The 26,304-nt window shown below is 46.7% G+C and overlaps 1 protein-coding gene across 1 annotated transcript in view; it reads right to left on the reverse strand.

The window, feature by feature from the left end:
- Positions 1–1,121: 1,121 nt before the first annotated feature.
- LOC109890413 (FERM and PDZ domain-containing protein 4-like) overlaps positions 1,122–26,304 on the reverse strand; it is a 36,937-nt gene continuing 11,754 nt past the window's right edge. Inside the window, exons 2-16 of the mRNA XM_031824341.1 lie at positions 21,513–21,629; positions 18,991–19,154; positions 14,877–14,979; positions 13,982–14,027; positions 13,760–13,864; positions 10,487–10,594; positions 10,126–10,257; positions 8,540–8,659; positions 8,025–8,161; positions 7,654–7,780; positions 7,350–7,439; positions 6,986–7,168; positions 6,476–6,611; positions 5,321–6,367; positions 1,122–5,063 (exon numbers count right to left, since the gene is read on the reverse strand). Coding sequence (XP_031680201.1) covers positions 1,711–5,063; positions 5,321–6,367; positions 6,476–6,611; positions 6,986–7,168; positions 7,350–7,439; positions 7,654–7,780; positions 8,025–8,161; positions 8,540–8,659; positions 10,126–10,257; positions 10,487–10,594; positions 13,760–13,864; positions 13,982–14,027; positions 14,877–14,979; positions 18,991–19,154; positions 21,513–21,629 — 5,968 coding nt within the window. The 3' untranslated portion in view covers positions 1,122–1,710. The remainder of the gene's footprint in view (positions 5,064–5,320; positions 6,368–6,475; positions 6,612–6,985; positions 7,169–7,349; positions 7,440–7,653; positions 7,781–8,024; positions 8,162–8,539; positions 8,660–10,125; positions 10,258–10,486; positions 10,595–13,759; positions 13,865–13,981; positions 14,028–14,876; positions 14,980–18,990; positions 19,155–21,512; positions 21,630–26,304) is intronic.

Here is a 26,304-nt window from a genome sequence, read left to right on the forward strand (position 1 = left end):
GCTGGCTTTTTTATGGAGGTTTTGGAGCAGTGGCTTCTTCCTTGCTGAGCGGCCTTTCAGGTTATGTCAATATAGGACTTGTTTTACTGTGGATGTTAGATACTTTTGTATGTGTTTCCTCCAGCATCTTCACAAGGTCCTTTGCTGTTGTTTTGGAATTTATTTGCACTTTTTGCACCAAAGTACGTTCATTTCTAGGAGACAGAACACGTCTCCTTCCTGAGCGGTATGATTGGCTGCGTGGTCCCATGGTGTTTATACTTGCAGACTATTGTTTGGACAGATGAACATGGTACCTTTTGGAAATTGCTCCCAAGAATGAACCAGACTTTTTTCTGAGGTCTTGGCTGATTTATTTTGATTTTCCCATGATGTCAAGCACTGAGTTTGAAGGTAGGCCTTGAAATACATCCACGGGTATACCTCCAATTGACTCAAATTGGAGCCAGCAGCATACCACCCTACATACCACTGCTGGCTTGCTTCTGAAGCTAAGCAGGGTTGGGCCTGGTCAGTCCCTCAATGGGAGACCAGATGCTGCTGGAAGTGGTGTTGGAGGGCCAGTAGGAGGCACTCTTTCCTCTGGTCTAAAAAAGGGGGGGGGGGACACTGCCCTGTGTAGGGTGCTGTCTTTTGGATGGGATGTTAAACGGGTGTCCTGACTCTCTGAGGTCATTAAAGATCCCCTGGCACTTATTGTAAGAGTAGGGCTGTTAACCCTGGTGTCCTGGCTAAATTCCCAATCTGGCCATCACGGTCACCTAATAAGCCCCAGTTTACAATTGGCTCATTCATCTCCCTCCTATGCCATGTAACTATTCCCCAGGTCGTTGCTGTAAATGAGAACGTGTTCTCAGTCAATTTACCTGGTAAAACAACACAATAAAAGTCAATTAGGCTATCAGAAGCTTCTAAAGCTATAATGTCATTTTCTGGAATTTTCCAAGCTGTTTAAAGGCACAGTCAATTTAGTGTCTGACCCACTGGAATTGTGATATAGTGAATTATAAGTGAAATAATCTGTCTGTAAACAATTGTTGGAAAAATTACTTGTGTCATGCACAAAGTAGATGTCCTAACCGACTTGCCAAAACTATAGTTCGTTAACAAGAAATATTGTGGAGTGGTTGAAAAATGAGTTTTAATGACTCCAACCTAAGTGTATGTAAACTTCCGACTTCAACTATAGCTGTTGAAGGACACCATTGAGTCCAGAGAGGATCATATTAAAACAAATACAATGAAATAACTTTTTTTAAATGATTAAACATTACACACTGACTTAAAAGCGCTTTAATAAGATACTTGCTTACATATTTTATGTCTTTTCATTATAAGTTTTTGCCCTCTGTATTTAAAAAAAAAACATGTCAAAAGAATTTAGAAATGACACTAAGGAGTGTGAAATGCAGTGCAATTTCAGTGCTACGGTACATCAATCCTCTCCACATTGCAACCTATAACTGCATCGTCAATATCACATTAAAGAGTACATGTCTTCCCAATAACCACTCAAAATATCTTTAGTAATTGATATATTCATATAGTGTATCATATGTACTGTATGTACATTATATACATGGGAAGAAAATGTACACAGGAAGAAGGGTGTCTATAATAACATCAGTTCTTATTACAAAGTTCTGGACTTGTATGGCTTTGTATAATGTACATAACACTAAAAGATGGTGCCGCCGGCTGGGCGTCCTACTACTTGCTAAGCAGCGTTTTGAGGGAGCGGGTGAGTGCGTTGGCGATGGCTGACATGGTGCTGGAGTGGCGGACCAGGGCATTGACGCTGTGGTCGCTGGGCGCTCCGATGGACGCCGCCTCGGCTGCGCGCAGCAGGCAGATGTAGTTCATGACCAGCTCGTCCACCTTGGCCACCACCTCCCTCTGCTGTTGGGCGGCTGATGCCCCCAGGCCCCTCACCAGGCACATGCAGGCCTCAGACAGGCAGCACAGCACCTGGAAACTGCAGGTGATGGCCAGCAGCATCTCCTCTGGGCTGCCGTGGGCCTGGGCCATCCTGCGACATGCCCGCCCCAGCTCTTTAGACTCGATGGATAGCAGCTGCTTGTACTGGGACAGGTCTGCTGTGATCTGTGGCACCTGGCCGCTGCGGTCCCCCCTGCCTACGCTTGAGCGCACTAGAGCGATGAGCTCGCTGGCGTCACGGTGTACGTCCGAGAAGCCAACGGGGAAGACGTACATGCGGTCTTTGAGTGTGTTGATGCGCGACAGCCGGTCGCTGAAGCTCATGTTGGTCAGGACCTCGCTGTAGAGCTGGTCGCCTGCTGCGTCCATGGCCGGGCCGTAGGTAGAGGCTGCTTCTTCCATTTCCCCGCCACGGCTGTGCCTGGACCTCTCGCCCCTCTCGTCTCCCTCTACCTCATCCTCCTCCGCCTGGCTCTTCCTCTTGAAGAAGCAGTAGCTGAAGGGACCATGGCACCTCCAGGGGCTGCCCGAGTCCAGCTTCTGCGAGCCCTTCATGTGCTTGGTGTCCTTCTGCAGGGGGAACATCACTGAGGCCCTCCGGCTGTCTCTGCCCCCAGCCGACCAGCAGGTGGACGCTACCGAGCCCTGCGAGTAGCTCTTCGACAGCCTCTTCCTCGTCGGTCTCCTCTGTAGTTTGGGGTCAACTGGTCTTTGCTGCTGCTGGCACTTAGTTCTGCCTTTGTCGAAGAGCACCTCCACACTCCCGCAGCCCGCAGTTACATTACTGGTGCTCCGCCTGAGCTCCCTGCCCCGCTGCAGGCTGTTGGTGCTGGGCTCCCTGCCCAGGTGGAGGCTGTTGGTGCTGGACTCCCTGCCCAGGTGGAGGCTGTTGGTGCTGGGCTCCCTGCCCAGGTGGAGGCTGTTCACACTGGAATCCCTGCCCCGCTGGAGGCTGTTCATATTGGGCTCGCACTCGTGGTGGAGGCTGGCTGTGACTGACTGGATGTGGTTTTGTCTGTATGTGACGGTGGATTCCTGCTTTGGCACAGTGGAGTTGATGGTGCTCATGTTGGCTGGTAGGGGAGGTGGAGGAGGTGGTGGAGGAGGAGGAGGAGCCGTGGCACAGGCTCGGGCCTGCTTAGTGAAAGCTGATGGGTGATCTCCTGCTTCCGCTCCCAGTGACGTCCCCAGCTGCTCTGTGCGAGCTACACTAGGGGCAGTAGAGAAACAGAGAGAATCGTTAAGAGCCTGTCGGACGGCATGCTTTGTCCTGCAGTCAGACCTGAGCCAGTCCTCTGGGCCACAGATGCTTGCACCGCTTTGGAACATCACACTCCGCGCCCTGGAGGGGGGCCTGTGGACCATGCCCCCACCCCCTCCATGGATGCTGTCCCTCAGGGACAGGAACCGCTCGACCTCAGGGTCGATGGCGCCCCTCTCTAACTCACTCTCAAGGCCCGAAAAGGAGCTCCTCCTCTCTGTGCCACTGGGCCTTACTTCAAGACTGTCAGCAGGTCTCTGAGCATGCAAGTCAGGATAGCTCTTCAACTTAGTGGGCAGCGTGGCGGAGTGATACAGTCGGGAGCCTTTGTCACCCCGTGAGGTGGCTGCATTGGGGTTCACTAGACTCGGGCTGAGGAAGGACGAGGAGGGCATGCAGGGATAGCGGTGAATGGTGTTCCCTTTACTCCTAACCATCTCTATCAGTTGGGGATTACTGGTAATATATCTCCTAGTGTCCTTCCTGACTCCCCCTCCCAGGCCTGCACTGTGCAACCTGCCTCCCTGGTGCATCTGGCTCACTGTCAGGTAGTTAATGAGCTGCCTATAGGACTCATTCCCCTCCTTGGAGTTAGCCCCCCTTACACAGGCTGTCTTGGCATGCAGATCATTTTGAAGGTTACTCCTTCTAGCTGTACTACCTGTGGTTTCTTTCATCTTGGCCGACCGGATGGAACCCTCTCTGCTGGTGTCTGACCCAGGAGGGTGTATGTTGGGCAGCATCTTCCGCAGGAGTGTGGGGTCTGCTTGGGGGTGGAGGTCCCTGCCCCCAGGGATCTGGCCCGGGGTGCAATGGGGAGCCTTGTCCTCGTAGGTGAAAACCCTGAGGGACGTGGAAGATTCGGAGAGCGGATGGTGGTTGCCGTCAGGGGCACAGAGGGGTGAATCCGTTGGGGTGCCACAGGCGCTGCTCCCCGTGCTGCAGCCCGCGTCCAGTGATGAGCACTGGGAGCCCTGCAGGGAGTTGTGGGCCTCGCTCTGGAGGGACGAGATCCGTTTGGCTAGGTGGTACTCACACAGCCGGGCAACTCCTTGCCTCACTTGCTGCAGCTGCTCCCCTGGGGCATCTCCCTGCCCACCGGGGGGGTCCCGGGGTTTCTTGGTTGGGGAGGAGGGGAAAGGACCTGCCGCTCCCCCCAGGTACCCTTCCTCCTGGCCGCCCATCGCCCCAGTGTCCCCCCCTGCAGCCTCCCCAAGTTCCTCCACAGGCTCTGTCCGTTCAGGGTGTGGGGGAGGGGGGCACGGCAGCCTGCGGTGACTCCTCGGCAGGCTGTTCACCGCCAGGTTCTCCGCCATGATGGAGATGGAATTCTCTGGTAGAGGAAGAGGCGGCCTTCTCTGCAACCTCTCGCAGAACGAGGTACGCTCCACATCCAGCTGGCTCCCCCTTTGGCCGTCTCTGGTACTGAACGTGTTGAACTTCCCGTTGGTGTCGGCCAACTTTTTTAGCTGTTTCCCTCCAACAACTACGGAGTTGGGTCGCTTGCTGAAGCCGGAGGAGAGATTAGTCAGAGAATCAGTGGTTTCTGGATCCAGCTCTATGCCATCTGGATGGAGGGTCTGTTTAGGGAGCGTGGCGGACGACGGCGGCCCGCCGTCTCGATGGTGGGAGGGGCTGTGGGCTTTCTTTTGGGTGGCCACTCTGGGCGAGACAGGGAAGTCTGTCTTTTCCTCCATCAGAGGCTGGTAGCCCTCGGAGGTGGCGATAAGGAGGCGCCTGTGGTTCTCGTGGATGAGTTTGTGGGCGGCGGCCTGCTCCATGGTCTCGGTCATCTCTGAGGAGTTGGTCTCATTGCCTGAGTCAGAGGAAGACTCAGGACTGAAAGCCCGAGACATATGCACACCTATGTGAGCCAGAGAGAAAAAATATTATAATTTGAGCTTCTTTCAACCTTAACTACATAAAAGTAATATAATTCTATTATATCACTTTAAACAAAGTTCAACATATAGTTTGAAGACATCCTAATTTGGGCCAGGTCTGACCACAAGCACAACAGTGAGCAATGAAAAACCAAAACTAGAGCAAGGCCATGACACTGTATGTACAACAGCTGTAAACTATAAGTGATGTTGGCACAATGACGGTAGAACTAAAGACCTGGGTTACTGTTGGGCTGTGGTCGCTGTGGGCGTGGTGGGCGTGGCCTCTCCTCGGACACAGTCAGGGCTTCCAGTGCCTGCAGGGTTGTCACCATGGCATCCTCCAGCCTCCTTTCCCCGCCGCTCACCTCGACACGTGACCCCGTGGGGACAGCGTCGATCAGCGACACGGGCATGTCATCGTTGTCGGCAGTGGCCAAAGGGCGACCCTCGGGACTCTCCTCATCAGAACTGTCTCTGAACCCCGGGGGAGGGGCAGCAATGGCGAGATTTAGGGAATGGAGGACGCCGTCAGTATCATCATCGTCGTCATCGCCCCCCTCGGGGGGAGGAAGTGAGGTCAGGTCGATGATGTCATCGCTGGAGCCTGAGAGGGTGAGGAACGTGGCTTTGCTTGCCGCCGTCGTGCCGCCCTCTCCACCTCTGCCGCCATCCTCCCCCCCTCCCCCCCCGGTAGAGTCTTCCTCACAGCTGGCGTCGTCCTCATCCTCGGCGTCGTCCGTGGTGTCTGCATAACAAAGGTCCCTGAGCAGCGGTTCCTCCACCAGCTCCTCACCGATGTTGCTGTAGACCACATGCGAACTGCCGTCGGCGAACTGATAGGGCACGGTCACCTGGGTCCTGAAGTCCCCCGTGTTGTTGACGTTGTTGTGCAAGTAGGCTATGGGCCTGTTCTCGGGCACCTCGGGACTCTCATCCATCAGGCACTCGTAGCCTAAGTTCTGGGGGTTCACAGTGTTCAAAGGGGGGTCTCCGAAGATGAAGGAGACCTTGGCACTCCGGGGGGAGTCTTTGGGTTTGTTTCTGGCGGGGGGGAGAGGTGGGGGCTGGGGACTCCTCCGCCCCTCCGAATGCCTCTCGTTCTGCTGCAGGGTTAGGGTATGGTTTTGGGACTCGGGAACGTGGGGAGAGATGTTGTTCTCTCTCCCTCCATTGTTAGAGAAGTCCATGTCACTGCTGTAACGCTCATCCTGGCCGGCAGCATTGGGGTCCTCACAGTTGCCTAACGAAGTGCTGTACGGCCACTCCAGAAGATTGTCCTGATCTGTTGTTTAATAGAAGAACTCACTTCAACAATTTGGCGAAATTCTGATAATAATAGACATTTATACAGAAGCGCACACACACACTGCATAGTACTAGATTGACCAACCCATTTCTTCAGCAATGCTGTTGCAGTGGGCCATGTTGAAGATAGATCTCCTAGAGTCCACTAGGAGTCGATAGTACCCTGCTGTCAGACACGCCAGGTTCATGGCATCACTGGACTCCATTATCAATGTGATGGGCTTCAGATCAAACATGAAGAAAAACATTACAGAACACAAGGATGTGGTCTTGCAAGAATAGCATTTATGTACAAACTGTTTTTTTCTACTTAATAGCCAGCTATTGACCAGGGCATGATGCCTTATGGGTATCTGTACACTTTTACCTAGTCAGTTGCGCAACTAAATGCATTCAACCAAAATGTTTCTTCCGTATTTAACCCAACCCCCTTGAACCAGAGAGGTTTGGGGGGCTGCCTTGCTCAAGGGCAGAACGGCAGATTTTCCCACCTTGCCGGCTCAGGATTTGAACGAGCGACCTTTCGGTTACTGGTCCAAGCCTCAAGCCACTCAGTTAACTGTGTCAACTCGACACCTCAGGCCCCACTCCTTACCCTGACATCCATGACGTGTAGCTCCACGCGGACGTTGATATCATCCTCTGTGAGGATCTCGATGCGGTTCACGTGGCTGAAGTCTGCCAGCAGGGCCATCAGGTTGGTCTTGGTGTTGATCACGTGACTGATGCCGTACCTGGGCCCCACTAGCAAGGTCACCTCTGTCTGCTTCTCCCCTTGCTGTGAGGGTGTGTGTTGGGGGTGAGTGTGTGTGTGTGTGTTGGGGTTGAAGAGGGGTGTGTATGTGTGTGTGTGTGAGAGAGTGTGTAAAATAGAGAAGGCAGGATATGGATTTGGAACAATATTGTTTTTCTAGTTGACAAATGATTAAAATAGGGACAGATACAACTAGTGGCCTTACCAAAAGTATGGATTTGAACACTCTCCCTCCATACAACCTCAGGTCACTGAGATACTTCAAGTAGTGCACCTTTGCCTGCAACGCAGTCAACTGCAGGGGGAAAAAGCCAGAGGAAAATATCTTGGGGTTAACAAAAATACACTAACTGTTTATAGGTTTGACTGTATCTCTGTCTCAAATACACAACTGACATCATCATTGACGATGAAGAAAAAAAAAGAAAGCAAACAGACAGCTACACTCCTCTAGAGGGCAGCTCTGCTAAGCATACGAGAGAGAGAGGACGATGGAATCCGTACAGTACCTTTTTTCCCGGAGGCACTAGGTTCTGATTGGTTTTGAGGATGTGCGTCAGTGCTTTCTTGATGTTCTTTTCCTTCATGCTGGTCATCACCGCTGGTGGGATGAAAAGGGCCAGACCCCACTCCTTCCTGGAAATTAAGAAGTCATTTGATATTCAAGGGCGTAGAAATAATGCAAATTAGAGAGAGAGAGAGAGAAATGGTTAGAGCGTTGGACTAGTAACTGAAAGGTTGCAAGATCGAATCCCCCGAGCTGACAAGGTAAAAATCTGTCGTTCTGCCCCTGAACAATGCAGTTAACCCACTGTTCCTAGGCCGTCATTGAAAATAAGAATTTGTTCTTAACTGACTTGCAGTAAGGAGCTGAACTTACTGGATGTATTTGAGCGAGACCTTCTGCGTCTGCCTGGTCGTCATAGTGAGGACGTACATCTGCAGAGCGGCCAATCGGAGCGCGGCGTCATACTTCAGCTCCGAGCCGAAGCGCTCAAGAACCACATCGTTACAGCTCTACGGAAGACCAGGAGGGGCAGTTAGAACCAGTGGATTCAAATCCATTCAAAATAGATGCATTTTGTTCTATTTACAAGTTGATGAAGGACAAGCTAGAAACCGGGCATTGTTGTCATAGAAGCGATTTTGCTTTGAATAGTCAATCCCAAGAGAACAGAAAATATTATGAAGTTCTGAATGAGCCTAAAACCTTGGACAACTAACCAATTTTGGATGGGAACCTTGAACTTGATATGCATGTACAGTAATTGATCAAAAGGTCATTATTGACATGCTAAAGTCCCAATGCTTGTCAGACAAGTTCACCTGAGAATACAGGAGTGCGGTCTTGTGTTATCCACTATGATTGGGCCAGGTCTCCTGTGGTGCTCTCACCTGAACGTAGAGGTATTCAAATGCCACGGCATCCCGTCTGAGCAGATCCACCGGGTCCTTGGGGACAAAGCTGATTCTGAAGAAACATTTCATCTTATCAGACCCCGGCCTCTGTGTCACCTGAAACGAAAAAGGGGACGAGAGGATGTGAGAAAGGAGGGGGAGGAATTGAGTGTGTGTTATAGAGAAAATATTACAATGTTTTACTGCACTGTAAATGTATACTGATGTGAAAGAGATACAGACACATCAAAATGGAAAACATCAAATGCAAGATCCCTCAAGGTGCTACGTCAAACTTCATAAAATGGTCAGGTAAATTCATTCCCGAGGACATAATGGGATGGTAAGGTCAGTGCTAAGGACAGGGTGAGTCATGGTTGCAAATACAAGTCAGGCAAATTTACATCCATTGGACAGGTTCTTGGCCTCTGTCAAGGGACAGGAATTCATTAAGACACGCAGAGGGAGATATATTGTAAGTGCTACACTGGTCAGTAGTTTGCCCTCGTTCCTTCAAAGGTACACTCTTAGAAAAAAAGGTTCCAAAAGGGTGCTTCGGCTGGCCACATAGGAGAACTCTTTTTGGTTCTACGTAGATAGCGCCTTTCTTTTCTAAGAGTGTAACATCTTGAGCATTGAGCTTACAGATTTCAGCCCCTTACAAGAATCATAACAAAACCTATTACATAACTCTTTTCATCCTTGAAAAGAAGAATAACATGTTATTCGTCGGTTAGTCCGGTTATTGCTTACCACCAAAGGGCTGTCTATGCAGGATGATGGTGATGCATATTAAAAGTATCCTCACTCTGATCGCAGCACACTTTCATTAAAACATTGAAAGCAGAGGCGCCCTGCTGTGCCGGACTTGATAAATCACGCTGTGTTCTTGAGTCGCTCTATGAATACTGAGCAGGAAGTGTTTGCGCATGTCCCAAATGGCACCCCATTCCCGAGTGCACTACTTTTGACCAGCACTCTATGGGATGCTCTATGGGCCCTGGTCAAAAGTAGTGACCTATAATGGGAATAGGGTGCCATTTGGGATGTGTACTTTGTCTGTCTCAGATAGAAGCTTGGAGTGTGATTGTGCGGTAGTGCTGGAATAGAATTGCCTCTTATCTATAGGATACTAAGTGAAGAGGCCGAGGTGGGAGTGTGTTTAGGAAGCAGAATGGGATCACTGAGGGTGACTCTGGGCTAGCAACAGATGAATGACTTTCATTCTCTCTATTCTCTCTGGGACATTGATAACTTGGACCTGTAGCTATAGAGCTCCATACTGAGACCTATCCTCCTGAAATGGGCTAATAGCTTTTTCAAACTATTAGGACTTATGGCAGAAAGCAGAAGCTCCATTTGCTTTGTGTTAGATGAAATGCATAAGTGTATACTGCAAAGCACTAGTAAAAAGGGCTTTGTAAATTGATTGGTTGATTGAGTCATTGATTGATCTCTGTCATGAATTGCCCTCTTGGCCGGGTATACCTTACATAAGAGGTCGCTTGACCTCAATGGGACTTCCTGGATAAGTAAAGGTCAAACCAATGACTTAGCGTTAGCATGCCTACAGTAATTCCTACCTGAGTTAGCATCTCCTGTTCATGCAACAGTAGCAGCCTGCTGCCCGATCCCTCCGTCCGCTGTTCCAGCATCAGGGAGAAGTGCTCAATGCACTTGATAGACAGCTTCTCTTGTAAGGTCATGATAACATCCTATCACACCATAACCAAAGGTCAATGTCAATGTCCTAATAGCAAATGATACATTTTGTATTTGTTTTCTTGTTTTCTGCCACTGTGTAGCTAAGATGGTTAGAATGCAATTTGCATTTCAAGTCAAGGTTGAGTCCCCACGCCATATTCCATTAATTTCCTCCCATTTCACCACAGTAATTATAGAAAGAGTGCCACTCCAACCCCCTCCACAAAGAGCCACACACACCTTGATGGATGTGCTGCAGTCGAACCGGAAGGACTTGGTCTGCCCGTTCTCCAGGTACACCTTCAGAACGTTCTGCATGAAGAGGAGAGAGTTGTCCTTCACTGTGTTCTGGGTGGAAAGGAGACACAGAAGAATGACATACAAGACATACAGTAGCCTACATGAAGACAACAGAGTTGTCCTTCACTGCGTTCTAGGTGGAAGCAGGACTTACAAAGGAATGACCTTATATTGCTTGCTAGCATTGTTGAACTGTCTGGATGTAGTCAGATAAACAAGTGTATATCAACACAGAAAGTATTCAGACCCCTTGACTTTTTCCACATTTTGTTACAGCCTTATTCTAAAATGTATTACATTGTCCCCCCCCCCTACACACAATACCCCATAATGACAAAGCAAAAACAGTTTTTTTGAAATGTTAGCAAATTTATAAACATTTCTAACGGAAATATCACATTTATATAAGTATTCAGACCCTTTACTCTGTACTTTGTTGAAGCACCTTTGGCAGTGATTACAGGCTCAACTCTTCTTGGGTATGACGCTACAAGCTACAGGCACACCTGTATTTGGGGAGTTTTTCCAATTCTTATCTGCAGATCCTCTCAAGCTCTGTCAGGTTGAATGGGGAGCATCGCTGCACAGCTATTTTCAGTTCTCTCCAGAGATGTTTGATCGGGCTCAAGTCGGGGCTCTGGCTGGGCCACTCAAGGATATTCAGAGACTTGTCCCGAAGCCACTCTTGCTTTGTCTTGGTTATGTGCTTAGAGTCGTTGTCCTGTTGGAAGATAAACCTTTGCCCCAGTCCGAGGTTTTGAGCTCTCTGGAGCATGTTTTCATCAAGGATCTCTCTGTACCTTGTTCCGTTCATCTTTCCCTCGATCCTGACTATTCTCACAGTCCCTGCAGCTGAAAAAAATCCCCAATGCATGATGCTGCCACGAGCATACTTCACCGCAGGGATGGTGCCAGGTTTCCTCCAGATGTGACGCTGGGCATTCAGGCCAAAGAATTCAAACTTGGTTTCATCAGACCAGAGAATCTTGTTTCTCATGGTCTGAGACTCTTTAGGTGCCTTTTGGCAAACTCCAACCAGGCTGTCATGTGCCTTTTACTGAGGAGTGGCTTCCGTCTGGCCACTCTACCATAATGGCCTGATTGGTGGAGTGTTGCAGAGATAGTTGTCCTTGTGGAAGGTTCCCCCTTCTCCACAGAGGAACCCTATTGCTCAGTTTGGCCTGGGCAGTCAGCTCTAGGAAGAACGTTGGCAGTTCCAAACTTCTTCCATTCATGAATGACGGAGGCCACTGTGTTCTTGGGGATCTTCAATGCTGCAGAAATGTTTTGGTACCTTTCCCCAGATCTGTTCCTCGACACAATCCTGTCTCTGAGCTCTGCGGACAATTCCTTCGACCTCATGGCTTGGTTTTTGCTCAGATGTGCACTGTCAACTGTGGGACCTTATATAGACAGGTGTGTGCCTTTCCAAATCATGTCCAGTCAATTGAATTTACCACAGGTGGACTCCAATCAAGTTGTAGAAACATCTCAAGGATGATCAATGGAAACAGGATGCACCTGAGCTCAATTTCGAGTCTCATAGCAAAGGGTCTGAATACTTATGTAAATAAGGTACATCTGTTTTTTAGGTTTAATAAATGTGCAAAAAATTCTAAAAAACAGTTTTTTTTGTATGAGGTACTGGGTGTAGATTGATAAAGAAAACCTTTTGTTTAATCGATTTTAGAATAAGGCTGTAATGTAACAAAATGTGGAAAAAGTCAAGGGGTGTGAATAGCAATATCCATACTAGCACACCATTTACAATGCATCCCCAATAAATTGTTTCATTTGAACTGATATGCTGATGTGTATTTTGGAAGAGAGCCTTACTTATAAAAAATTAAATACAAAGATATAATTCATGTGAACCAAATATACAGTTGAAGTCGGAAGTTTACATACACCTCAGCCAAATATATTTAAACTCAGTTTCACAATTCCTGACATTTAATCCTAGTAAAAGGTCTCTGTCTTAGGTCAGTTAGGATCACCACTTTATTTTAAGAATGTGAAATGTCAGAATAATAGTAGATACAATTATTTATTTCAGCTTTATTTATTTCATCACATTCCCAGTGGGTCAGAAGTTTACATACACTCAATTAGTATTTGCTAGCATTGCCTTAAATTGTTTTGGGTAGCCTTCCACAAGCTTCCCACAATAAGCTGGTGAAACCGAGTCAGGTTTTTTGGCCTCCTTGCTCGTGTACGCCTTTCCAGTTCTGCCCACAAATTTTCTATGGGATTGAGGTCAGGGCTTTGTGATGGTCATTTTATTGGTCATTACGGCCAAACAGTTCTATTTTTGTTTCATCAGACCAGATGACATTTCTCCAAAAAGTACGATCTTTGTCCCCATGTGCAGTTGCAAACCGTAGTCTGGCTTTTTTATGGTGGTTTTGGAGCAGTGGCTTCTTCCATGCTGAGCGGCCTTTCAGGTTATGTCAATATAGGACAAATTTTACTCTGGATATAGATACTTTTGTACCTGTTTCCTCCAGCATCTTCACAAGGTCCCTTGCTGTTGTTCTGGGATTGATTTGCACTTTTTGCACCAAAGTACGTTAATCTCTAGGAGACAGAACACGTCTCCTTCCTGAGCGGTATGACGGCTGCGTGATCCCATGGTGTTTATACTTGCGTACTATTGCATTCGGAAATTGCTTCCAAGGATGAACCAGACTTGTGGAGGTCTACAATTTTTTTCTGAGGTCTTGGCTGATTCCTTTTGATTTTCCCATGATGTCAAGCAAAGGGGCACTGAGTTCGAAGGTAGGCCTTGAAATATATCCCCAGGTACACGTCCAATTGACTCAAATGATATCAATTAGCCTATCATAAGCTTCTAAAGTCATGACATAATTTTCGGGAATCTTCCAAGCTTAAAAGGTTTAAAGGCACAGTCAAATTAGTGTATGTAAACGTCTGACCCACTGAATTATAAGTAAAATAATCTGTCTGTAAACAATTGTTGGAAAAATAACTTGAGTCATGCACAAAGTAAATGTCCTAACTGACTTGCCAAAACTATAGTTTGTTAACAAGAAATTTGTGGAGTGGTTAAAAAACGAGTTTTAATGACTCCAACCTAAGTGTATGTAAACTTCCAACTTCAACTGTACACAAATAACTTGCTCAGTTCAGTTGGTGGTTAAAGGTCAAATGGATAAATTCAATGGTCAACCATGTGACAGGAGGAGAACTCACCGGAACCTGACCGTTAATGATGACCTCTTCTGCAAAGCGCACTTTGACCGGATTGGACTTGAGCTTGGCTTTTTTGGCTGCACTGATGAACGCTGATTTGGGCGACTGAGAACAAAGAGATTTAGCATGGAGGTCAGGATGAAACCAATCCCCGTGTCGGGTGTGCAGCAATGTTACATCCTGTTATTATAACCAACAGTTCTAAAACATAAAGATACTCACAGGGTACGGCTGGACAACAGTCAACATAATGGACTCCTTACAGTTTCTGGAGGGAGAAAAGCACATTTAATTGACTGATAGTCACAGTGAATGACTTCAATTTAATGGCAACGTAAACAGGAAATCAATGATTTCCAATCCAATATAATGAACTACACGCGCACACAGGCACAGACGCGCACACACGCACGCATGCACACATGTTTGGAGGCACACACATGCATGGACATGCATACACACACCATATTCTGGTATCTGGGGGGGATGAGATGTTATTAAAAATGTTCACGTCTCCACTAACAAACAGGCAAGAACACAGCCTCACTTCAGACTCTGACATTTATCAATTTCAAATGAAATGTCATGTCTGCTATGTTAGAAAGTATAATTACCCAAGCTTTTGGCTGAGTTCTGTTCAGTACAATTGGCTCTGAATATCTGAGAGATGCCCAATCAAGTAATGCAGTCACGAAAATGCAATCTTCACTTTTCAGAATTGAACACATAAAAACGACCGAAGGCCTTTTGAGAAAGTCTGGTCATCCTTCAGAAATACAACAACTGTCAGCCGTGTTTACACTCCACAGAGCATAATCACAAAATAAAAACTACAACGTGAAGGACAGGACACAAGATGCCCCCCCCCCCCTAAGGGTTCGGATGTGTCCGGGAAATTACAGCCATCAAATCACAGAATACTTTGTAACGTCTCTACTTTGTTAAGGAGACAGAAATAATGGTTTATGAATTTCTTTTCTCAAAAGGAAAAAAGTGCCTGTAAAGTCTGGCGCCTGAAGGGCCAAGGGAGATAACAGCTGTTGGCACAACTGGACATAGTTACCCATGATGAATACCCTAGATAAACAGAGACAATAAGACAGACAGACAGGGTCACCTGACGAGGTCGATGACTCGTTCCCTGGGCACTGAGCTGACTGCCTCGTCGTTGATCATGATGATCTCATCTCCTGGGATCAGCTTTCCCTCCGAGGGACCTCCTGCACACACACACACACACACACACACACACACACACACACACACACACACACACACACACACACACACACACACACACACACACACACACACACACACACCAACACACGCACATGAATGCACATGAATGCACAGGCACACACACACACACATGCACACAGATTGTCAGGGATTTGTACATACATTTGTCGTAAACAATGCTGATGCACTGAGACGTTTAGGCTCCGTGTTCACGTTGTCTTCGGTTCAAATCTGGTTTCAAACGTCAGCCCTACCCGCTAACACCAAAGAAAAATGAACTCATGACATTTTTCTCAAAAACTCAGGTTCACTCAATTCCCAGGTGTGACACAGTCTCTCTGCGTCCCACTCTCTCCTGTGGAGATTACGAGCTTCTCAACCGGCTCTGGCAATTGAATCTCTCTGCTTGTGTTGTAGAGGCACAATGTAGAGGCACAGATGAAGATGGGCCTTTGTTCCCGATGCCTGCACCGATTCTGAAAGTGCTAATTATTTTCCAACAAGAAAGCCTGTTTCCCATGATAGTGAAGTCCTGAATAAACGGATTGATGGATGACACTGGCTGAGGAGAGGAGACGTGGGGAGAGAGCGTAAGGGGCTTCAGAAACTCTCCCAACATCTGAATAGAATAGAGAGACGCTGAGAGAGAATCCCTCTGCCTTACTGTTTTGTCGTCTCAGTCTGTAGTCACACTAAGCACCGGATGAGCAACACTCATAAGTTGACTGACAATGTTACATGTGTCAAAGTCTTTCAGTAGATTATTGGGATAAAATGAAAACAACATGGAATACCTAAAGGATCGATTGTCCAACAACCATCATGTAATCCATCAGTGATTGGTGTTTCTCACCGACTAATATTCGCTGTACCTCACCAAAGTTGTCAGATGAGAATAAATAAATAAAAATAAATCAAATCAAATCTTTATTTAACCAGGTAGGCTAGTTGAGAACAAGTTCTCATTTGCAACTGCGACCTGGCCAAGATAAAGCAAAGCAGTGTGACACAGACAACAACAACAGAGTTACACATGGGATAAACAAACGTACAGTCAATAACACAATAGAAAAAGTCTATGTAGAGTGTGTGCAAATGGCATAAGGAGGTAAGACAATAAATAGGCCATAGCAGCGAAGTAATTACAATTCAAGAAATTAACACTGGAGTGATAGATGTGCAGGTGATGATGTGCAAGTAGAAATACTGGTGTGCAAAAGAGCAAAAAAGTAAATAAAAACAATATGGGGATGAGGTAGGTAGTTGGATGGGCTATTTACAGATGGGCTGTGTACAGGTGCAGTGATCGGTAAGTTGCTCAGATAGCTGATGTTTAAAGTTGACTTCAGCGATTTTTGCAATTCGTTCCAGTCATTGGGACGGCAGGGTAGCCTAGTGGTTAGAGCGTTGGACTAGTAACCGAAAGATTGCAAGTTCGAATCCCAGAGTGTCATTGAAAATAAGAATTTGTTCTTAACTGACTTGCCTAGTAAAATAAAATAAAAATTGGCAGCAGAGAACTGGAAGGAAAGGCAGCCAAATTAGGTGTTGGCTTTGGGGATGACCAGTGAGATATACCTGCTGGAGCGTGTGCTACGGGTGGGTGGTGTTTTGGTGAGCTGAGATAAGGCAGAGCTTTACCTAGCAAAGACTTATAGATGACCTGGAGCCAGTGGGTCTGGCGACGAATATGTAGCGAGGGCCAGCCAACGAGAGCAGACAAGTCGCAGTGGTGGGTAGTATATGGGGCTTTAGTGACAAAACGGATGGCACTGTGATAGACTGCATCCAGTTTGCTGAGTAGAGTGTTGGAGGCTATTTTGTAAATGACATCGCCGAAGTCGAGGATCGGTAGGATAGTCAGTTTTACGAGGGTATGTTTGGCAGCGTGAGTGAAGAAGGCTCTGTTACCAAATAGGAAGCCGATTCCAGATTTAATTTTGGATTGGAGATGTTTAATATGAAACTGGATGGAGAGTTTACAGTCTATCCAGACACCTAGGTATTGTAGTTGTCCACATATTCCAAGAACCGTCCAGAGTAGTGATGCTAGTCGGGTGGGTGCGGGCAGCGATCGGTTGAAAAGCATGCAATTAGTTTTACTTGCGTTTAAGAGCAGTTGGAGGCCATGGAAGGAGTGTTGTATGGCATTGAAGCTCATTTGGAGGTTTGTTAACACAGTGTCCAAAGAAGGGCCAGATGTATACAGAATGGTGTTGTCTGCGTAGAGGTGGATCAAGGAATCACCCGCAGCAAGAGCGACATCGTTGATAAATACAGAGAAAAGAGTTGGCCTGAGAATTAAACCCTGTGGTACCCTCATAGAGACTGCCAGAGGTCCGTACAACAGGCCCTCCGATTTTACACACTGAACTCTGTCTGAAGTAGTTGGTGAACCAGGCAAGGCAGTCATTTGAGAAACCAAGGCTGTTGAGTCTGCCGATAAGAATGCGGTGATTGACAGAGTCGAAAGCCTTGGCCAGGTCGATGAAGACGGCTGTATAGTACAGTCTTTTATCGATGGCGGTTATGATATCGTTTAGTACCTTGAGCGTGGTTGAGGTGCACCCATGACCAGCTCGGTAACCGGATTGCACAGCGGAGAAGGTACGGTGGGATTTGAAATGGTCAGTGATCTGTTGATTAACTTGGCTTTCAAAGACTTTAGAAAGGCAGGGCAAGATGGATATAGGTCTGTAACAGTTTGGGTCTAGAGTGTCACCCCCTTTGAAGATGGGGATGACCGCGGCAGCTTTCCAATCTTTGGGAATCTTGGACAATACGAAAGAGAGTTTGAACAGACTAGTAATAGGGGTTGCAACAATGGCGGCAGATAATTTTAGAAAGAGAGGGTCCAGATTGTCTAGCCCAGCTAATTTGTACAGGTCCAGGTTTTGCAGCTCTTTCAGAACATCTGCTATCTGGATTTGGGTGAAGGAGAAGCTGGGGAGGCTTGAGCAAGTAGCTGCGGGGGGTGTGGAGCTGTTGGCCGGGGCTGGGGTAGCCAGGAGGAAAGCATGGCCAGCCGTAAATAAATGCTTATTGAAATTCTTGATTATCGTGGATTTATCGGTGGTGACAGTGTTTCCTAGCCTCAGTGCCGTGGACAACTGGGAGAAGGTGCTCTTATTCTCCAAGGAATTTACAGTGTCCCAAAACTTTTTGGAGTTAAAGCTACAGGATGCAAATTTCTGTTTGAAAAAGCTAGCCTTTGCTTTGCTAACTGACTGCGTATATTGGTTCCTGACTTCCCTGAAAAGTTGCATATCGCGGGGACTATTCAATGCACGGGGACATATCGCGGGGACTAGATAGATAACATCACACCAGGGCCAGAAGTCTCATTAGAATTAACACGACCCTCATATTCCTTAATAATTCTCTAATCAAGAAAATTGTGGTTATTGAATTGTATTGTTGATCAAACAGTGATTATTGGATTATTGATATACCCCCTAGGCTGATAGAGACGTGACATGTGCTTGGAGCCAAGGACCACTGCTTACAAAGTGCGGAGCGTGAAAAGCCCTATGGCATCAATGTCATACTACAAGCATGTGACAACGATTGAACTGCTCTTATTAACCAAAATACAGATAATGTTACCGACACTTGAAAGGTTGAAAAGCCAGAATGAACCCAAGGATGTAAAGGTATCCATAACACATACACTAGAATGTAATTTGCATTGACTAAAATGCCTTTGAACACTTTGTACCAATATCATGTTCAGTAGATTTCTAAACTTCATGTAGGGACATATCTGGATATGATCCCATGAAACAGCTACGGCCCTGTTCTGACGTGAGAGTGTCATGTGTATTGATATGGTTTTAAATTAGAGCTCTTCAGGTGAGTTTGGTCAGTGATCATCATGGGAGACGTAGGCGGAGGGATATACCAGGAGGGGTCATGGGAGACGTAGGCGGAGGGATATACCAGGAGGGGTCATGGGAGATGTAGGCAGTTGGTGGGACGTTGATGCATACCAGGCGTAACAGAGCGTACCACCACCGGTTTCTCACTCCCGGCCACGAAGCCAAACCCCAGGACAGGGTCCCGTCTCATCTCCACCAGCCGGGGGTCAGGGGGCACCAGCTGCACCCCATCCAGACGGTGCACCTCCTCCAGGGAGCTGCTCTGGGACACGTGGCTGAGAGGAAACAGGAACAGGCAACGCATCATCAGAGATAGACTCAATAGGGGAGCTTCTCAGTCCAAACTGATCCAACTGGAGACTAATGACATAGGACTCTCCTGACTAGAATAATATTTTCCCTAGTATTGGGTAGGCCTTACTCCAAACTCTTTTGTTCCCTGCCTAAAACAGGAACCGGCGAGAGGGTAGTGGGATCAGTTTGGAATTGGGCCCCAGAATGATTCTGTTATTAACTCAAGTAATTATTATTTGACCTTTATTTATACAGGTAAGTCAATTAAGAACACATTCTTATTTACAATGACAACCTGATTCATAAAAACAATCAGCAGTCTGGCACCCTGTATCTGGGTGTGGTCAGCAGTCTACAAATAGACACTTCCCACTTAGATAACTCACACATCTAATTGACACTGTGCTACATAACACTCCTAAACCATCTGACACACTTCCTCATGCAAGCACGTACGCACAATGGGTCAAAGGTTGAAGTTCACTGTCTGGCATTAGTGATGTGATCGGGTGTGGCATCCTACATTTGTGCTTCTGATGTACCCACTTGCACCATATCCACAGTCCACATCCTCCATGTTTGTGTTTTTTTGCCCTCTCTTTACCTATTCCAATTGGTTCTGTCCCCTGCTAAACTAATGTCTATTGGTTCTGTGATAATATGAAGTATCTCTGGGTTATATAATCCATTACGTCTTTTTGGCATCTCCATTCTCTCTCTGTTCAGGTCCATTTTCTCAGGACTAGTTTCAATACAGCTTCACTACTTTACTGTAGCTCTCCCTCTCCTAAATCTGTATTCTGATGAATCGTGTTCAGTCCCGTACCCTAGGTGAGCTACACGCAGGCATATCGATCACGGTTTCATCTCCAAGAGCTGGGCAAATGGTCAGAGTTCAGAGTTCACTGGCATCTGTGCCATGGAAGGTTAAATGCTGATGTTGCAGCGAATCTACACAGACCGGGACCAGGTAATCCATACATGGGTATACCAAGGGTACAGTAAACACCGGAATGTCTAATATTCCCTGGATATCAAAGGATAATATCAATAGTGTGGACTGTCTGGGATTCAGGATTCAGTGTACTATCATTATCCCAAGCGCACAGAGAGGGTGATGTATTTGAAATCCACTCAGTCCTTTATGCCCAACAGGGAGAACCATCTATTACACTCGGGCCAAATCAGAGAAAAATATCGCCACAAAGCCAGATATATTGCTCTGAGACCAGCCATATATTATCCTCCTAATAGCTGTCTCATACCTCCAATGGTACGGCTCGTACATACACGCCCACGTGCACACACACACGTAGGCAGGCAAGCACACACATTCCCCTTTGCCACGAAGGAGAACAGCAACATTCACTAAACCTGTAACAGTAGGTTGTGCTAGGTTAGGTTAGGAGAACAATCTCGTGGTTTAACCTGTCCTCATCCATTTATTTCTCGCGCCTAGAAATCCAATTGTCACGCTCCCTTATCTGCACTCCGGTGTCATCTCTGTGAACGTCACCCCATTCTCACTTGGGATCAAAGAAGCCTCCATGCTAGTGACACATCTAGAGATAGGAGACAGCACCCTTTCCTTGTTCAGAGCTCCTGTGTCACTCAGTGGGGAAAAGGTGTGCTTTATGTATCCACAGAGGTAGTAAAATAAGTCAGTATTCCGAAATAATTCAAGACACTGAGGCAGTCTACATCAGACAGGGATGAGGGGATGGAGGTGGGGGGGGGGGAATCAGTATTCCATTGGCACACTGTTGATACAGGACACGGGAGAAGATGACGCGTCTGGAATTTCCAGACAAAATTGGAACGACGGACCTTTAAAAAGAAAAACACTACACTAGTCCTCATAATCCTTAGGAATCTCCATTACAGCGCAGGTGTTCCCTAGCACTGACATTTTGAGTAATCACACTATGAAGCATGTGGGGGAAATTTGATCAGAGGTTCATTTCAAGTTTAAGTCAGGACGGTTAATCAAACAATGTAGGTGATCACACACACACACACACACACACACACACACACACACACACACACACACACACACACACACACACACACACACACACACACACACACACACACACACACACACACACACACACACACACACACACACACACACACACTCGCTAATTATACTGTAAGGCACACTCACTGAGCAACAGTGTGTCCCGTGTTATAATGCTACAACAAGTGATTTGAATGTTAATAGCTGAGTGAGGTGGACTTGAATTAGGCCTAGAATTGGCAACTTTTTTTGGGGGGGGGGGGGTTGGGCCTGGACACTGTTGTTGTACACCCCCCTGGGGAGGGATGGTACTTACTTGCTGAAGTAGTCTCGGCCGTCCCTGTAAGAGCCCATGTCCCAGCCATAGGGGGGTCCCGGCAGGGAGCCCCAGGATCCAGAGGGGGGAGGCCAGCCCGATGATTTGGTCTTGTGGCTGAAGCAGAGCAAAATTAGGTGTAAGGATGATCGTATGGGCGTCTTACTAATATGTGATGTTGCTGTAAGGAACAACCTTTCTCAGAGCCTACCCACTACTGGACCACGGGACATTATTGTTCCTAGTCCTTCGTGCTGGATATCTACATAGCTTAACATAATTGGCTGCTACGGTCATTACATAGCCGCTGTAGCCAAGTCCTGCCATGAAATTTTGTTAAGAGTGTGAAGGCATGAGGCGGTCAGAGAACCCCGAGACGACCGTCGGAGGGCTCACCGTAAATTAAATGAATGGTGTAACCGAGACGTCAAGGCACGACAGGCTTCAAACTAATGCTTGGAGATTTGTGAAATTGGTTGCGTATCAACAGCACTAACATTGGCATCCTCTCTTGGATAAACTTTGCATCAAGTGTGCCTAGAATCAAAATGTATCATTGTCATTCTCAACTCTTCACAGGGCCAAATCATACAGAACATACAATAGCCACCATTTGTTGATTTTTTATCACATACAAAAGATTGGCTTCCAAGCCTTGAGGTAGAAATAACACTGTCGTGACAGTTCAATGACAACGCCAAGCTAGGGCACAGTGGAACACGGAGGACATCATGTCAGAAACACACAGTAGGTGACAAACACCCACAGATTGATGTGTCACAGTGTATTCATTCACACTCTGGCCTTCAGCCACCGACACGCCACGCTGCATTGATGTCTGCTGAAGACTTTACACATGTAAAGCACAACGTGGAAGCACAACGTGGAAGCACAACGTGGTAGCACAACGTGGTAGCACAATGTGGTAGCACAACGTGGTAGCACAACGTGATAAGGCACCATACGGCAATATGTAGAACAATAAAGACAAGATCAGAAAACATGTTTTCATCAGTAACCTTTCTTTATGGACACAAAACCCCAGTGAAAACAATTTAGCGTGGATTTTAGTCAGCTGATACTTAAATATCCCTCAAAAATATCATACTTATAGACTTAATGGGTTGACTACATTAAGCCATCAGTGGGACAATATCAACCCCATTATCCCATCATGGGGGTGGGTTTCAGAGAGCCAGCTCTGCAGTCGGTCGGCATGCTTGTGTCTCAGCGTGTGTCTCATTGTGTTGAAGAGGCTTTTGGTCTAAACCAAACTGCTGTGGCGGATTCCGAGCTGAGGCCTTCATCTCCTAATCCTCCTCATCAGAGCCAAAACAAATCTACCACTGTGTGTGTGTGTGTGTGTGTGTGTAGTAAGAGGATTTAAAGGAAGAGGAGGAGGAGAGGGAGTGTATGAAAAACGCCATTCCACTAGAGATCTGATGTCACAGCATAGCAGGGAGCAGAAGGGGGAGACTGTTCCTCAAAAACAGTTGATGTACAGAAGGCAAAGGGATTTGGGTATTGATGTGGGAACCCTATGGTCTCAGTGCAAATATGACAATTGTTTTTGCAGGAAGGAAAAGTTGTGGGAGTTAAAAAGAGGAGAAGACTATGAGAATAAGAGATTCAAATGATCAGTTCAATGATGATCATCATCATCATCAAACAGAGTGGCTGTACTTTGCATGAATAAAAAAAGCAACCATTGACCCATGAAGCCTGTAATCAATATGAAACGTGGGCCATGTAGTAACACTTTTCAAGGAAATCGAAAAGCACTTTCCCTTTCAGAGGTAGAATTGGTCATTTCTGAATAGCTTTTGCTGCCCCCCCCCCCCCCCCCCCCCAAAAAAAAAGATAGCAGAACCACTCAAGGCCTTGAATCAATCATTCTGATTCAACTGCAAAAAGGACCCAAAGAACTAAAACTGAGCAACAAATCTAAACGTAGACCGATTATCTCTTGGCCATTCTGAACAGAATGATGGTGAATCGAGTCATTTCCAAAAGTTGTTGTAAGATTTGGGCTCATAACCTAATACCTAGCTGTAAATGACAGCCAGTCTCATGATGACACATAGTCTGTTGTTTAACGGCCGTAGCCTCCTGAATGAAGTCTTACATCCTATTGCTTGGTTATACCTTCAAAGCCTGCCATTACATCCACTGATTTTCCCTTCTTTTGAACAGGTCTGTAAAACACTTGAAACAAACAATGGCCTACAGTGGCATATTTCACAATCAGCAATCTCCCTGCACTGGATGTGTGTGTGTGTGTGTGTGTGTGTGTGTGTGTGTGTGTGTGTGTGTGTGTGTGTGTGTGTGCACGCACTGGGAGGTAACAAGTATTCTGGTCTCAGGACAGTTTACTCATTGCGCAAGCATTGCCTAGCGAAATATCTTTGCTATGTATAACCTACATGCTTTGAAAAGGGTCTTTCAGATCACATGTCTCACGCACACTCTCCAGCTTTTCTCCAGCATTTCTAAAACCATCTATGTTGGAGCAGAAAGGAGAGTATGGAGTCCAGCATTGTCCTATTCTTCAAGCAAGAAGTGTGTCAAAAGCCATTTTCCTTTTCCCGAGTGCTCCCATCCTCAAATACCCATCTAATTGTGGACTATTCTGTTGCACCACCGCCAGCTATGATCATCAGAACAATTATCGCTTGGTTCAGAGAATCACATTCTTGTCGAGCTCTGATGGCTGAGGAGACCTCATGCCGTTAGTGCTAGCAGGCTTTCGTCACACTCCACACAGCAGTATGTTCAGCTTGGACGGCTCCTCACTCAACATGCTCCAGCAAGCAGGGGTAAAGAGGCTAGACCGAGAGAGAGAGACAGTGAGAGAGAGTGCGAGCCCTGGTTAAAAACCCGTTCTCCCCCCACTACCTAGGTCTCTACCCAGACATTCAGCCAGCCACACACATGCTAATAGCTTTTCCATGATGCGTTAGTCTCCATTAGCACAATGTCAAAAAGAGATGCTACAATCTCCCTCCCCGAGCCCTGCCTCTCTTTTTACACTGTAAGGAATAACTAGGCTAATACCCCCCTTCGCTCCAAGACTGGGTGGAGGGCATAGAAATATCCAACGACAAGAGAGCACCTCAGTCATACAATTGAGACAAGTTATTGGGGACAGGAAACATTAACATTTGTGAAAAATCTGCCTAAATTTTGTGTTTCTTTACAGCGTATTTTCACAATATAGTTGTTTTTCATTATTTATTGGCTAAAAGGCCTCCCTTGTTCGGCGGGAATTCTACAGTTGCAGAGAGCAAAGGCTAAAGTGATCCCGGACGAGTATATTTTAGGCTTTTTTTCCACGAACAACCCAGGTTACTCTCCCTCCATCTGGGGATCATCCATCTAAAGTGTGTGGAGGTCTGGTTCCCTGCCATGAATTATAGAAAAGGACACAAAGGCAGTGGCTAGAGAGCATCAGTGTGTCCCTATGTGGTTCTGCAACATTCCCTGTGGATGACTAAAACACTCTGCTAGGAGCCATTTTATCACTTCTGCACTCTGCTCCAAACTGTAGAAATAGACACGGCAGAATGGAGAGGGTTTTAAATTCTACTTAGACCTACCTAGACAGCGTACATCTTCACAGGTCATGTGGTCAGAATGTGGTATAAAATTAGTCAAGCTGGAGATACAAATAGCCCCACCAATATGGTTGCCATCGGCCACGTTTAATGCAAATTCTACACATCGTAAATCTATGATCTTGACTTCATCACCATCCAAGAGCTGTGACTCAAGGCATCCCATTAACTTTTTCCACCACCAGCAGCCTACTAGAGATTCCTCTCCCCTCCCATGTCGGTCTGTGGTGCTTCAGAGAGTCATAAATGAAACATCCCTCCATGTCTTTAAAAGATGCCCTCAAAGTGCTCCCTATTAATACAGCATGGCTTTCTGAAGAAGGCAACATGCTTCAGCTCTCACAGCGACATTTTATGTAACCCAGCCATACCACAACCCATGCTCTGCTCTGAACATTTTGTCCAGGGAGGATGCACTATAGGCCTGGACGAGGGAATGCTGAGGACCACATGAAAACTGCAAGCGTTTTGCAGAGGCAGCTGTTGTTAAAAGGCAATGTATGGAAGCTTTGAGTTATCAAAAATGTACATTTTAAGTGGATAACCTTGCAGTTTTATTGGGATTTTGTTACTCAGAGTTAATTGCTATTCATTTAGAGTTCATTGCTTTAGAGCATGGGAAAAGCATGATGTTCCACTATGAAAAACAAGGGGTTTAGGTTTCCATTCAGCACCACCAGTAGCCCTGAATTGTTCAGCACCATGGACAGCACTAGTGCTCAACCCAGCCACCATACTGAAGCCGCACTACTCACTGCAATCACCTTGATGCAGCAATTTACTCAAATGGAAGGTCAAAAAGCACATTGCTGGAATGACAAAGCCCGCAAATTCTCTTTCTTCACTGTCACTTAGTGACTCTCTCTCGCTCTCTCTGTCACTCACACACACTAACATAGCCCCTGAGCCTTTTGGTCTCCTTGCCGGCACACACAGACCATGACAGGCTATGGTTCTCACAGGCCTCCCCATGCTCTTATTTTGATTGCTATTCATTCATGGCTCTGCTATGTATAATGATGTACGTCAACTGGCTAAATGAACAGTCTTGATACTCAGTAACGAATGCAATGATACAGTTACAGCTATCAGCTACATTCTCTGGGTGGCGCCTTGATACTCCTTCGTGTCCGTGTAGTTTACAGTCGCATCAAGTCAAGTGTGTGTATACCGCACAC

Source organism: Oncorhynchus kisutch, linkage group LG5 (genome assembly GCF_002021735.2).
Source record: "Oncorhynchus kisutch isolate 150728-3 linkage group LG5, Okis_V2, whole genome shotgun sequence".
Lineage (NCBI taxonomy): Eukaryota > Metazoa > Chordata > Actinopteri > Salmoniformes > Salmonidae > Oncorhynchus > Oncorhynchus kisutch.